The following is a 13932-nucleotide window of genomic DNA, read 5'->3' on the forward strand; positions in this document are numbered from 1 at the left end:
ACCCTAAGCATCCAATTTCAACACCCCGATGCTGCAAGTCGACGGCTTCTGCCACACCTCGATATATTGAACTTAGATCCAAGCCTTTCAAACCACTTGGGAAACCCATCTCGGGGCCGCATTGGCACTCATCGGCATCAACCCATCACTTCGGCAGAATTTCTTGGTCAGATTGTTCATAAGAAACCCAGCAGCTACCTAACAACTCAACATCTCCGGCCCCCAACTTCACCCTCCTCTCTAAAGTCCCATCTGCGCCTTGGTCCACATAACTGGCCCACCCGCTCGCTGCCTTGTCTCGGCAAGACAATTCAGACTTTCAGAGTTGTCTTGGCTGTACTTTCTTTTAGCTGGGTACTCTCCAGGAGCATCAAGTGCCACAGGTTGCGTCCTAGCCGCAGAGCCCCTCCTGCTACCAGCTTGTTCAATATCCACACCTCCCATATTCCGTCAGCTGGGCCACGCCCCATTCATGATCCAACCGTCTTTTGGTTCACGTTCCGCGACATTCTATCTTTTCCTGTTCAATCTGGTGAGCCGTTAACAAACATAAATACGGTCAATGCGTAATCGCAGTCTTTGGATCACTCAAAGAATTGTATTGCTTCAACTCCATTGATGAAGCAATTCTGTAAGAGCTTATACATACTACCTAGGTATTCAACAACTATCGCGTCTCTCTGTTTCCCACCGCGCCAACCGTCGCGCTCCCGACAAGCGCCGGCCGCATGTGCGGTCCCCTCCATAACAACTCAAGGCAGTTCACCGGGACAGGTAGCAGACAGGTAACAAGGTAGCAAGCTTCTGAAGCCAGCTCACAGCTACTCCGTACCAGAGGTGGCATCAGAAAATATCTTGAACGCTGCTGTCCGCTTATTCCTTACTTGACTCTCGCAGTAACAAGAGCTACAATTGAGTACCTGACCCATAACACCCCAATGTAGCAGGGCTGCGAGAACAAGGGACCCGGTTTCACGAACCCCTGTCGAACTGGCGTCTGTCTGTCTGCCTTAGTCCGTTGTTGCAACCGCTGGTGCTCCAGCTTTTGGCTCTGCCTGTTTCTTTAAACCTTTCCCCCTCCATTCTAACTATTCTCTCTCTTGGGTTCGGCTTTTGGTGAGCTGGTTTTCTTGGACGAACTTGCTTGCTTGCTTCATCGTCGGAGTGTCATTGAGCCCTTCATTCAGCATTTGGACCTTCTGTTTGTTTCTATTTTATCAATCTTTCCTTATTACTGTTCGACTGGGTCAGACTAGTCACGCAGCCTCCCGATCTTAGCCCATAGGTCTCTTAACTGGCCGCGCGACCGCACATCGACCGCCGACCGACAAGCTCATATTTTATTCCTTTGCCGTCACGACAGCTGTTGGTAATCTCGAATCTGTCTCCTACATCAGGTTTCGATCATCTGTCAACCTTGGGACTGCTGTATCGTAAGGCTTTCTTGCGTCGACACTTGGTTGGAGTTGTGAATTGTCTTAAGATCCCTTCTGCCACCTGAGTTCTCAACTACCACCGTCAGGGTAGCTAAATATTTAGAAACTCCACGTTCCCGTCATGGCCCTTGAAGCCCCTTTGAGGTCATCGACTGGAAGCCTACAATTCCCTTTCGTTTACCCCCAGACAGACATGTCTGCGCCGACGGAGAATGAGAGCCGTCGCTCTCCATTCAGACCATTGTATGTTGCCTTGGAAGCTCTGCGCTTAACGTGAACCCTCTTGGAATCTCTGTTGACCCATGTCTCAGCTCTTCCCCTCCTCCTGCTACCGATTCGTCCTCGCTTCGACCCAATTCCGTCAATCGCATGTCAAGTAGCTCCTACAATGTCATGAGTCCTAGTGACATTGTGGGTCCTTCTCCAGTCACATCTAATGGTACTGAAACGACCGAGATCGAGGACGATGTCTCAGAGGATATTGAGAAGGAAGTTAGTGATAGAAAGGCTACCCGTCGGTCAGAGGTCAGTCACAACGGGCACCACCGACTTTCTGGGCTATGGACTAACTTGACCACAGCTCTTGATGCTCACAACTAACTTACCGGAGAGTGTGCGCCAGTCCAGCAACGAGGAGGCTATTTCTGTCATCCATGCACCAGAAAGTTTTTCCAGCTGGGTAAGTTTCATAGTCATTGTAGATACGACACATTTTAACACCATTCAGGCTGCTCCAGCTGCCGCCGCACCTCCAGCCATGGAGCACAAAGGGCCAAGTCCAAGGACATCTCCAAAATCAGAGGCTGAAAGCCTAGCCTCTCTTAACGGCGGACAGGAGAAGGTCTGCTACCCTCGACCTAAACTTATGTTATTTACTAAACGGTCATCAGACATCGACTCATCCTGTTCGACCTCCGATTTTAACCGATGTGAACCCTGTGCGGTACAGCATCGACAGCGCCACACCCCAAGCTCAGGACCTGCAATCTATGCTGGACGATGGTGCCCGGCTACGTTCGAGTAGTACGAGTAGTCTCGAGAGTAAGTAAACACTGGATTCGTCACCGGATATGGCTAATCTGTTTAGAAATCGACGAACAAACAGAGGCTGAGGGTGACGACGAAGACTATGAATCAGAAGCCATGCCGATACCACAGCAACAAGACGAGATCGAGACTCTACGAACAACTCTTGCTGAGTGCTGGACGTTGTGCAACAGTTTGTCTAAGCTCAGTTCAATCAATCGTAACCGCGCTCTTGGCAAAAATGGCATTCCTGATGCCCACGAAAAAGCATGGAGGACATGCTGGAAACTTTGTCAGCGGCTCTACCACAGTCGAGATGAGGACGTGAGCAATTTCAATGTCAAGGTCAACCTTGATTTGTGTCGCGATTTTTGTCAAGCGCTATTTGACGTCCGGCAGCGTAATGATGAAGCAGCGGACTCGGTTTTGCGTGTTAGCTTTGAGCTCAACAACCAGTAAGTGCATTAAATAAGTGATGAATCTTACTCTAACAAGTTGGCAGCCTCTATAGTGCTCAGGATGGTACCCTCCCAGAGCAGTTCCGAGAACGCACACTGGACTTCTATATCGCGCTTTGTCATCGACTAATGAAGCAACGGAGTGATCTGGCCGAGGAAACTGATCAGTTGCTCAGGGCCTGTTGGGCACTTGCAGAGATGCTCTTCAATCTCAGGCAGAACAGAAGGGACGGAAGACCGCCAGATGAGGAGCTGCTGAGCTCTACTGTCCAAGCCTGCTGGGAGCTCTGCGATGTATTCCGAGACAGCTGGACACAAGTTCGGCCTGATAGGGGAACACCTCGAGCCGGACACGCATTCCCTCAGCATCTTAATGATCAGAGCGGCCGACAGAGCCGAGGATCAAACCCATCTTCAGTCCATTCGAGGCACGATAGTGTCAAGAGCGGGCGGCAGGAAGAGAAACCAAGAAACCCAGCTGTTCCGGAAACCCCTGTAACCGAGTTTGAAGACACGCCCATCTCTCCACAGAGTCGTTCGCCAACAATGCCCAACATTCTTGTCCTAGGCACCCCTAGTGACAATAGCCGCGGTCGGTGGTCGAGTAGCGCGTCCAATCTTTCCAGCTACTCAAAGAGCAGCACCAGGACTTCAAGCACAGCCACCACTACAGCTGCATCAGAAGATGCAAATGTGACGCGTGCAAAGGTACTCGTTCTCCGAGCTGCTATGAATCTTGGCTTCAATCGTGATACCATCCATGAGCCCAAAGCCGCTGCTGCTGCGTTACAAAAATTTGTGCAGGATCTTCCTCCTGGATCGTTTGGGTCCCTCATCTCGCACTCGACATTGCTATCACAATACAAAAACTCCGTCCTTACCGATGCCATAATTCCCAGACACCATGCCTTGCCAGCTCGAGGCAAGCGCGTTACTGCCCAGGAGATGGCCAAGAGTATTCAGATGATGATGAAGAGTTCACAGCGATATGCATATCTCCGAGATCTCTTCAAGGTCGTTTTCCAATTCCCGGTTGAGGAGGTCGACACCCGTCGCAACGTCAGCATTGTGGTGTAAACATGCTATTCAACCATATTCATAACCTTCTATTTCAACGCAATGGTTGCGTCGAATTGCCTATACTTATGCCACGTTACGTCTAATGTTATTATTTCATACTGGAGAGTTTTTGGGAGTCGGGTCACAAGGATTTAAGGGACTATTCTATGCCAGCATGGTTACACACACATCACAATTTTTGTATCGGAGATTGGAGAGGCATCCTGAAGAGGTTTATGCGATGGTCTGTTCGTTTCTACTTGCACGAGATACCCTGTTGGAAGGCTCTAGCGGACGAGTTGATGACATTAGAGAGCTGGAGGGTAAGCCCAGAAATATTTGGATAAATCAATTCTCCAAACTTATATCAAGATGTTATGATTTATTGTATGGCACGAGTGGATCGAGATAAGTGCAAGCTATTTAATTCGTTATGCTTAGTAGCCTAAGAACTAGGTATCCAAACCGAGTCTCTCTGCCCATCTGGTTCTGTGAATTTCAGCTTGGGTACCAACACTAACACATGCGACAGGTCTATACGCCTCGTGATATGCACTGAGTCCACAGCCTTGGGAAACAATTCTCAGAACGCTCAGCTGGTGTTTTTCGCCATACGTGTGGCCCTGCCTGTGGACAGGTCAAACAAAAGACGAATCACTGCCTTGAGGAGCGACAAAGAGGCCCAGATCTATCACGGAGAAGGAATAGGGTATTTCAGATATCGCCAGTCCCCAGGGGCTAGGTTATGTCAGGTATAGTATACAATGTGGGAAAATTTAGCCACCACCTCAGGAGTACGGCTTGGTGATGAGCAACTCCAGATCCAAGGTGGTACTGAGCATCTTGAAGTTGATCATCACATTGATCCCCGTCGTCACCACTCTAGTTCTTGGAGTCGTGTGAGGAACCTGCTTCGGCAGCTTGGTGTTAATTGCTGTCGCGAGAGGCGCCCGAAGCAGCAGATTGCTTACGATCTTGTGGGATTTGCTTCTCTGGAGTTTCCTCATCCTGATCTTGGGTGGGTTGCGTTTCGCCTTGTTCAGCCGCTCGCTGAGTTGGTTCGAAGTACTCCTCACAATACATCGGGGCGATATCATCTCGTCTGGGTATCTCAGGCTCCTGCTCCTGCTCCTGCGTATACTCTTCAGTGTGTGATACCTGCTGAGGATACACGAAATCGGAGAGCTGAGAAAAATTGGATAGGGGCATCTCCATCTTAAACGACGATGAGTGTTGGGTAGCGGAGGGCTCCTAGACTCCGCCCCCTACGACCACGGTCTGCTGCGGAGATGAGACTGGTGCGTGAGAGCTAGCTATTGGTTGCTGTCTCAAATAAGAGGCATATGAAAGCTGGGTGTTGGGTGACTGATGAGGCGTCTGGTATAGTGCGGCGTTACAGCCCTCAGGGCTTCCCTGTTCTGGTGACTTGATTTGGTGTTGACCAAAATGAGTGTTGATCGGGGAAAAGTTGGTATTAAAGTCTGCCCTAGCTTGCGTCTGCCAAGAGTTAGCTAGAGGCATAGAACGCAAGCCTGTCGGGGCTGGTGCTCCCGAGAAGAGGCTGTAGGAATTTGGAGGTGGTGAACGAAGATTTCCCATCTGAGCCATTGGTGCTGCGTGGAACAAGGGGACAGAAGACGGGCCTGGGGACCTGATGTCTTCGAATTTGACTGGTGATTGCGTTGGAAGGGACTCAAACTGGTATGGGGGTTGTTGAGAAGGTCCTGCTGAAGCTTTGAAAGACCCTTGGCGAGCTCTCTTGGCTTCAGCCGGTGATCCTCTGTTTCTTAGGTTAGAGAGATACGCGGAAAGGGATATCGGGGCGGTGTTCGCAACGTACTCTGAGCCTGGCGAAGCGGAAGAACCAGCTCCAGAGTCAGATCGACGTTCTTTTCGTTTCTTGGATTGCTTGTTGCAAAGGGGAGCTCTACGAGCAAAGGCCGGTTAGTTAATTTCAAAAGCAAGAGGCAAGACTCCTTCGGCACAAGACAACTTACCCATAGTCAGGATCCTTGCCATATTTGTTCCTCAAATATCGAATCTGGTTGTCTGTCAGTGCTCGGTTGAATCGTTCCCGAAAAGCGTTAGATATCGCATCGTTGTAGAAATCCTTCTCCATGAGGCTCAAAGCAAAGCGGATCTCGTCAGGTTTGTAAACTGGTTTTCCGGTCATCTTGGAAGAAGTAAGAGAATAAGCAAAGGTGTGGAACAAGTGTTGAAGGTGCCGAGCAGTCTAAAGTGTAACTGTCCAAGAAATGTCTAAGTTGTCAGCGATGGTGAGTGTTGTGAGGTTGTAGGTGATAGACGGTTGAGTACAGGTTGTTATTCAGGGGGGAACAGAAAGACAATGAATGTCTGAGCTTGATGTTTAAGTAGGTTCGTTGATCGCTTTATTGAGGGTTAATCAGCGTCGTTGAGACCCTTGCTAAAGGCCGTGATTAGGAGCTCGAGAGTCGTTGGCTCTGGATTGGTTGTCAGTTAACAACTGGCGCTGAATCCTGACGTAGCATGAGCATGGATGAAATTGTGCAAGTGGATAAAAGAGAGTATATCAAGGCTGGTCATCAATTCTCCCCTAATGAAAGAAGAAACTGTTGTAAGTTGTAGAGAAAAGCAGCTTTTGAAGGTGGTGTTGGTGTTGTGTGTGGTGTGTTTTCGTAGAAGTGGAGAACAAGAGAAGAAGCACAAGCATAAAAGAGGGAGAAAAGGGCTCCTTATGAACTACTCCCTAAAGCAGCGTCTGCTGATTGTTCACGGGAGATCCATGACTCAAACAGTGCAATTGCTTGCATAAAATCATTGGTCTCTATTGTGGCTATGCTTCCTCACTCGCTCAGTGTCTCTGTCTAAGGTAGTTCGTCTGATATTTTCCATCGCATCTATCAACTTCGTCTCTTCTTCAAGCACCTGACTCTCCCTTTGCCTATTACTCACTGGCTGCCGTGGCCAGTCAGAGAGTGCTATATGGGTGCTGCATCACCGACTTGAGACGGTGGTGAGCCACCGCGGCTGAAGATACCCAGCCAGCACCGCACATTGCCCGCGTCATCGTCCTCAACCCAGTCGTCCTGCCCTGCAAGTTCGTCCTCTTCCTCACAGAACAAGGGGGTGTCGAGGTCAAGCATAGCCTGGCGGAACGACTCGAGGAGGCGTTCTGTGGTGGCATCTCGACGCGGGACCATGACGACAGCGCGTGAATCGGAGCCAAGAGCAAGGTGGTCGCTGATGGCTGAGGCGAGAAGCGCTGGGTGTTCATCGTCGTACATGGGATCAGCCGCGAGGACAATCTAGTCATCAGGGGGGTCAGACATCGTTTGTAAGCAAGAGTCATATAAGCGTCGCCCTGCAATCACAGATCCTCTACGAGCAAAAACATACCTTGAACTGATTCTGTTGCCCAAATAGGGTCTGGTCGACCTCGTCTTCGCTCCCTCCCCAGGTGAGATCGCCAACTGTGAGTGATCCCCCGCGAGACTTGACAAGCTCAGTATTCTTGGCCACGTTCTCTCTGAGATTTGGAACGATGTTTGGAAGATCACTGAGTGCTACGGGGACTTTCCATAGAGCTGCTGCGGCAAGGCCCAAGAGTCCAGTCCCAGAACCGAGTTCGAGGACATCAGGTCGTGGTTGACCCAACGTCTCATCGAATAATCGAAATAGGGATGTCTCCGCCATGCGAGGAAGATGCTGCGATAGCACATATGAAGATCCCCAAGTCTTGAAACCCAAAGAATCTCCTGTGAGCGCCGGTTCTCGAATGATCAGCTCGAACTCATCGTTTCCCTCTCCAAAGGGCCATCTGCGAATAACCTCTCCCATAGCTGTGCGTCCACACCGCTCCGACATGCGCTTGCTTGCCTGCGTCCAGAGAACCTCCTTCTCATCATCGTCGTCGATCCATGACAAGGGGCTCTTGATGATAGAGGACAGATATCGAGTGACTTCTGCCTTGCGCTGGCTGGCGAGAGATTCTTGCTCCTCGATGATCTCAGAGCGACGACGCTTGTGGTTCCAGATTGGAGGGCTAAGTTCAAGACTCTGGAGAATGTCTGCTAGTTGAGTGTAGCTGGGACGTTCACACATTTGGGGGAAATCGAGTGCTTCGATACCCATGATGATGAGCCCAAGTCTCTGCTTTCTACACTTATTTGCCAATTAAGGTGAGGTCAACTCAGAGGAATGATCAAGGTGAGAGAAGGAGATTGTCGGTGTGGCAAAAAAGAGAATTCAACAGTAACAAATTCAGAACAGAAAGTTTGATCAGGAAACTAACTGTTCAACATGCCCTCAGCAAGAACACAAGGCTATGTATGCTGCAGCGCATATTCGGAGACACCTTGAGTCTAGAACATAGTCTCTGTTCACTGGGATTTTTTACAAGGCAAAGGAGAAGTCCAGGGGTGAAAAAGAACGCTACTGTAATCCACACATTGACTTGTCTACTGACGGCAAATAAAAAAAATTGTTAACAATTAAAAAAAAAAAAGTTGCGAAATTTTGGCTAACATCTAATTGGGTCAAGTCTATCTTCCTATCACAGGTAGCTTGTGAGTATGTATCAACGTTGGCGTTAAAGCCACATCATGCAGCATTGCACCGCCACAAGCACTCTCGAATGAGTGATCGGCACGGCCCACGTGGCTGACTGACCAGGGGAAAGGGAGCTATGAACCTCCAACTCCACCGTCTTCCCGATTGGTCGCCCTAGCAATGTCTGTACTGTGCATCTCATCCTGGCAACCGACCTGGTCACTAAACTCCAACCAACAAAACACATAAGAACTTCCAACAAAGGAGACTAAAGAAAACAACTCCAGCAACTTGAACGACCTGGCTTCCCATCTTTAGGATCACCAAGGCTCGCCCTTCTCCCACCCCACAAACAAATGTCTCAGAACAGGGCCCTCCGGGTCGGCATAGACACGGGCATTCTTGAGCTCCACAGCCAGAAATCGACAAGTTTGCCAATCGCTCATGACCTTGCCTGACAATCTGACAATCTCATCACAAGAACTCTTGAGAGCTTTGTAGCTGAAGTCGAATCTGACGTTCAGGTCTGCGTTCTCTAGCCAAGGCGTCGCAATCGCGGTTTCAACCTGACGAAGCAAGAGTGTAATGCTCGCCTTGGTAGATGTAAAGTTCTCACGCGTAGAATTATCGCGAGATCGGGTCCAGTCGTTCCAGAGCCACTGTCGAAGGGCTTCGTTGGAGGTGTCGTGGCCTTGACGTTGGTGCTCACGAGCAAAGTCCATGAGCTGCGTGCTGTAGAAGATACCAGCTTCGTGGAGAAAATCAGAGAGTTGTTTCAGAGCGATGCGTGGTGGGAGACGATCCACAGGCTGAGCAGGCTGAACGTCTTCGTAAGAAGCATAGCTCTTGGTTGAACCTTCGCTCTCGTAGGTCTTTGAGTGCCGGGATGCACGGCGGCGATGACGGCAGCAGCCAGGAACGAAGATGTTTGTTGCAGCTGAAGAGGGAGGATACATGGGGCTGTAGTCTTCAGCCATGCGAGCAGGCACGTTTCGGAACGGATCTTGAGTCTGAGTAGGGTGGACAGTGTAAACGTATGGTAGGTCTGGGAAGTAAGCTCCAGGAGGCGCCTCTTTGACGAACTGGGAGCGTCTAGATGTCATTGGGGGTGATGGCTGTTGCTTTGGCTGAGACTGAGACTGAGGCTGGGACAGGGATTGAGACTGAAGTTGATGAGAAAGCTAGAATCAAGATTCTCCCGTCTGGGCGGATATTTATACATCTTCAATACCAGTTTGCCTGCAGGACATAGATATGTTGGTGAATTCTGCCCTTCTTTATTCAATGCCTTCAAGCTGCGTTGTCGCATACAAGAGTTTATTGTCTATCGCCACAGATTCAAGCAAACGCCTCTTAACAAAGGCCAGTCGCATAAACGGTACAAAGACTAAATAAAACCATGCTACAATTACTAACCTTATGTCCTCCAAACTGCGAGCAATATGTCCTCTACAGCCCCATTCTAAACTACCTAGATATCCATGATCAGCCGCTAGCTAAGGACCTATTTGCTAATCCCTCCTCTTTACTCGGAGGGTCCTGTCCTGAATCAGCTCACAGGTTGATACGGCCCCCACCAAACTCAAAACTCAAAGGACCAAAGACCAACCAATGCAACCAACCCTCTCAGCAGCATCCATATCAAAACTTGGGGGTCCAATCTGGTAAATCCAAAGGTAAATCACGCACCCCCATCACATGCGCCTCACGTCATAGTACCACTTCCTCTTCCCATGCACCCAACTACTACCACTCATCACTGTCACTACCTATTGACTGATTTTGCTCGCAACCGGGCCAGGCTCTCTCTCAATCACCAGGTTTGTCTTGTCACTCAGTGTAGTCTACATGCACATCTTGTTTTCAATTTCAACATTTTCTGTATCTTATTGTTTGGCTTTTGCTTTGCCTAATCTAACTGCCTGCCTTGGCTTGGCTTTGTCTCTGGCCGCGTTTGGCCTATCTTGTCTTCTCATGTGGTATCAAAAAAAGAAAAAGAAATACGATGCAAATATCAAAGAGAGCTCCGTTCCTGTCCGACAGGTGGCTCGTTCATGCAGATCCTGTTTTCCCAATGCAAAATGCAACTGTAAAAGTTATCCGGTCGTGATGCTGTACGCCGTTGAAATCAAACACCCACACCCTATCTTGTCCTTATTCTGTCGTATTATTGCCGCCTTTTAGCTCCTCTCTGGGGGACATTCGCTGTAAATCTCCATCTTCATCGTTTTCAGTCGGTCTCTCATTTCCATCAGATGGCCCAGCTTCCTGCTTGAAGGGTTGTCCAGCGCTGAAATCTCATGGTGCAGAGTCTCATACTTTTGGTAAAATAGTTTGAACGCCTGTGCCTTCTGCACAAGATCGTCGGAAAATCTTGAAGCTGCAGGTCGCTTTGTGACACCACCCTTGCTGAAGCCTTCAACCTTGCGCTTCTTCGCAACAATTGAAGCAGCGGGTGCCTCATTCTCCAGATCCGAGGCATTGGTGGGTGGCGATGACGCCAGGGGAGAAGACTTCGTTGGGGAAGTGTTCTTGCTCTTCATCGAGGTTGAGGTTATCGTTCCGCGAGAGTTCTGGCTTGCATCCGATGGTCGATGCTTAAGTCTAGGGGCAGGAAGAGGCTGCTTGGGCTTGATGCGCTTCGACAATGGTGTTCCAGAGCTCGAGCTCGAGTCGTCGTCCTCGCGAGGTCGCTTGGCCGTAATCTGCTGCTTCAATGGCTCCCTTACCACAGGTCGAGGTTTGGCAATGACCGTGTCTCTCATCTTGGGTGCTGGTTTAGGCACAGCCTTTGGCTTGGGCTTGATCATAGGAGCAGCATCATCCTCTGAGGTGTCCGAGTTAGAAATGATTGCCTGCGATAGGACCCTTCCCCCATTGGCCTTAGGCGCGGCGGTGGGCCGTGCCTTGGTGGGAGATGCTTTAGCGGAAGACACCTTGGATGTCGTTTTGGAGGGTGCAGCTGATGCCGTCGTCTTAGCCTTGGATTTACCCAAAAGGCGCTTGACCTGGGCCTCCTGTGCAGTGGGCTTCTTGGGCTTAGTAGAAAGAGGGTTTGAGGTGGACCTCGACATGGCCTCTCCTCCAACCCTTGGCCGGTTGGCGTCCTGAGAATCCCCACTATCTCGAGGCGTTGTGCCTCCATCCGCCATTTCAACATTGATTGACGGCGTGCTGACAGTCTTTGTAATCTTAGCTTGCACTCGGCTAAGACTCTTGCCAGTTCCTCGCTCCTCCTTGGGTAGTAGTCTGTCCCACTCTGGCTCTGAAATAGTGACTCTCTGCTTGTCATATTGTCGAACAGCGTTGTCAATCGCCTTCTGTCGTACTTCTTGGGCATCATAATCATAATTCCAAACATCAAGGTCTCTCCAGGACTTCTTCTTCAGTGACCATTTGTTGTTATCGTCGAGATCATCAGCAACTTTTCGAAGCGTCGGCTCCATGTCTTCCACCTTGCCTTCCCACTTCTTGGCCAGGTAATCAAATGAGCGGTCCTGCACAGCGAGCTCATGCACCAGCATAGCTCGGTCTCCCTTGGCTCGATCAAGGGGCTGTGATGTCGTAGGGTTGGGTGTAAGCGACCCGAGTGAAACTTGACCGGGTGACTGGGGGATCGATCGTGGAGTTGAGTCGAGCAATTTGCTTTTGCCCTTGATAGCTGCCTTCTTCGCTGGTAACCTGTCGACCACGCGAGTCCTTCAAAACATGTCAGTATGATCATCCCAAAACTAGATGCAAGTGAGACCGACTTCTCCCGAGAAGCAGCATGAGCCGCAAGTCCATTTTGAAGAGCCTCGATATCAGAATCTCGTCCTGATTGGGCACTCCTGCTAGACTTTGCGGTCTTGCCGTCAGTGGTGCTGTCGGCCTTGCCAGTCTTCAATTTCTTCGAAGTAGCGCCTGATGGCTTTTCAAAGAGAGAGCCAGTGTATGGTATCTTTTCTGCAGTTCGTGTCGATTCGAAAGGTCGTGTGAGGTAAAGATCATATGGGTTCGAGTCGGAGGGCGGCTCAATGGCGTGGGATTGGGAACCAAAGAGCAAGGTCTGGCACGGGCACATTAGCATTATGAGCCAAACCTCCAAGCTTGAAACCGTTGCGACAAGACGTTCTGTGGACTTACGGGATTGGCTCCAAGGGCAAGTTGAATGCCATCTCCATTCTGGACGCATTTGATCATGTCCTCAATAACATTGTCACTCAGGGTGACGGCAAAAGCCTGGGAAGGGAGACTGGCATCCTTGCCAGTCGAGCCCTCCAGCTGCAGCCCGCTTTCGGGAACCTTGAGCGAGTTCATACTGGAGGACATCACGAGCCTCTATAGGCCGTGGGGTGGGAAATGTCGCGGAGTTGAATGTTGTGTCGATCAATGCAGAAGCAGGGCGGAAGCGTGACGTTAGATCGTTCGGTTTCGCAGGTTGAAGATGAAGAGAGGAAGTCGAAGAACCGTAGCTGAGTAAGTAAGGATTCGTCAATGTGCAATAGTTGAAAAAGAAATCGTGAGGAACGTTGTCACATTGTCATCCAACAAGGTGATTTAAGAGAGAGGCCGCTGTTTTGATGAGATGGGCGTGAGAGGCTAGGCATATGGGGGCCGCTCTCCGATTCAGGAGGACAAAGGGGAGTGCCAGATGGTTTTGTCACTGACAGGCAGTGCAAATATCCCAACACCTCAAAGCACACAAAGAGTCTCCAACGCCCTTTGTGATTCGCAACTCTCGTCGCGAAGCAAAAAACAAGTTGAGGGAGAAAGTTGTTGGAGGGCGGAGATGATGAGGGAATGAGAGCGGCAGCGGCGAGCCCAGGTCAAGGACGGGAGACGAGGGTGTACCAAGGTACTGCGTGCGGAAGGAACTGGGGGGAGGTACCCGTGCCTGCCTGTCTCTCTGCAACCTCACCAGCAAGCAAGCAAGCAAGCACGTCTGACCTTGACCTTACCTGACGGGCGGGAGTGGGTGCGGTCAAACAGGGAAGTTGACCGGGGTGGACAGTACAGCACAGCACAGCGAACAACACAGCGCAGCACAGTACCAAACTTGGGGTCCGACAGCGCAAAACACCAATTCACAGCACCATCACTCCAGCAGGGAGATGCTGTCTTTGGCCGATGTGCCAAGATACCCGCACGGTACGCTACGGAAATTCGTCCGGGGTGAGAGTACTTGACCACTACTCAAGGCTCTATAGTGGTCTCAGTGATGGGAAGCCGTCGGGAGGGCTGTGTCTCAGTGACCTCTCAGAGCTCAGAAGCACTGCAACTCTATCTCCAACAGCAGCAAACTCAAAATCATTTGCTGGGCCAAATGTTCCTTTTCTGTACACAAATATCTTCAGCTTCGCTAGCGTCCACTGGGGCCGTGGCTGCGGTGGCGTGCCTGATGGTGCGCCTGATGGTGCATGTGGAAGAGTCAACCGGTCAAG

General features: G+C 50.3%; 5 protein-coding genes across 5 annotated transcripts; 1 reads left to right on the plus strand and 4 right to left on the minus strand.

The window, feature by feature from the left end:
- Nucleotides 1-1557: 1557 nt before the first annotated feature.
- Nucleotides 1558-3997, plus strand: FMAN_01381 (uncharacterized protein; the record flags this gene model as incomplete). Its single annotated transcript, XM_041834130.1, has 7 exons — nucleotides 1558-1679; nucleotides 1748-1961; nucleotides 2017-2115; nucleotides 2164-2277; nucleotides 2327-2477; nucleotides 2524-2917; nucleotides 2965-3997. The coding sequence occupies 7 exons, from the start codon at nucleotides 1558-1560 to the stop codon at nucleotides 3995-3997; spliced, it is 2127 nt and encodes a 708-aa protein (XP_041676721.1).
- Nucleotides 3998-4906: 909 nt separating this feature from the next.
- Nucleotides 4907-6152, minus strand: FMAN_01382 (uncharacterized protein; the record flags this gene model as incomplete). Its single annotated transcript, XM_041834141.1, has 4 exons — nucleotides 4907-5194; nucleotides 5255-5759; nucleotides 5820-5906; nucleotides 5977-6152. 4 exons carry the CDS (start codon nucleotides 6150-6152, stop codon nucleotides 4907-4909), a joined length of 1056 nt encoding a protein of 351 aa, XP_041676722.1.
- A 787-nt stretch (nucleotides 6153-6939) lies between these two features.
- On the minus strand, nucleotides 6940-8092 carry FMAN_01383 (uncharacterized protein; the record flags this gene model as incomplete). Its single annotated transcript, XM_041834152.1, has 2 exons — nucleotides 6940-7266; nucleotides 7358-8092. The coding sequence occupies 2 exons, from the start codon at nucleotides 8090-8092 to the stop codon at nucleotides 6940-6942; spliced, it is 1062 nt and encodes a 353-aa protein (XP_041676723.1).
- A 737-nt stretch (nucleotides 8093-8829) lies between these two features.
- Nucleotides 8830-9612, minus strand: FMAN_01384 (uncharacterized protein; the record flags this gene model as incomplete). Its single annotated transcript, XM_041834163.1, has 1 exon — nucleotides 8830-9612. One exon carries the CDS (start codon nucleotides 9610-9612, stop codon nucleotides 8830-8832), a length of 783 nt encoding a protein of 260 aa, XP_041676724.1.
- A 1077-nt stretch (nucleotides 9613-10689) lies between these two features.
- On the minus strand, nucleotides 10690-12808 carry FMAN_01385 (uncharacterized protein; the record flags this gene model as incomplete). Its single annotated transcript, XM_041834175.1, has 3 exons — nucleotides 10690-12208; nucleotides 12262-12557; nucleotides 12635-12808. The coding sequence occupies 3 exons, from the start codon at nucleotides 12806-12808 to the stop codon at nucleotides 10690-10692; spliced, it is 1989 nt and encodes a 662-aa protein (XP_041676725.1).
- Between the last annotated feature and the right edge of the window lie 1124 nt (nucleotides 12809-13932).

The sequence above is a fragment of the Fusarium mangiferae genome, assembly GCF_900044065.1.
Source record: "Fusarium mangiferae strain MRC7560 genome assembly, contig: FMAN_scaffold001, whole genome shotgun sequence".
NCBI classification, from domain to species: domain Eukaryota; kingdom Fungi; phylum Ascomycota; class Sordariomycetes; order Hypocreales; family Nectriaceae; genus Fusarium; species Fusarium mangiferae.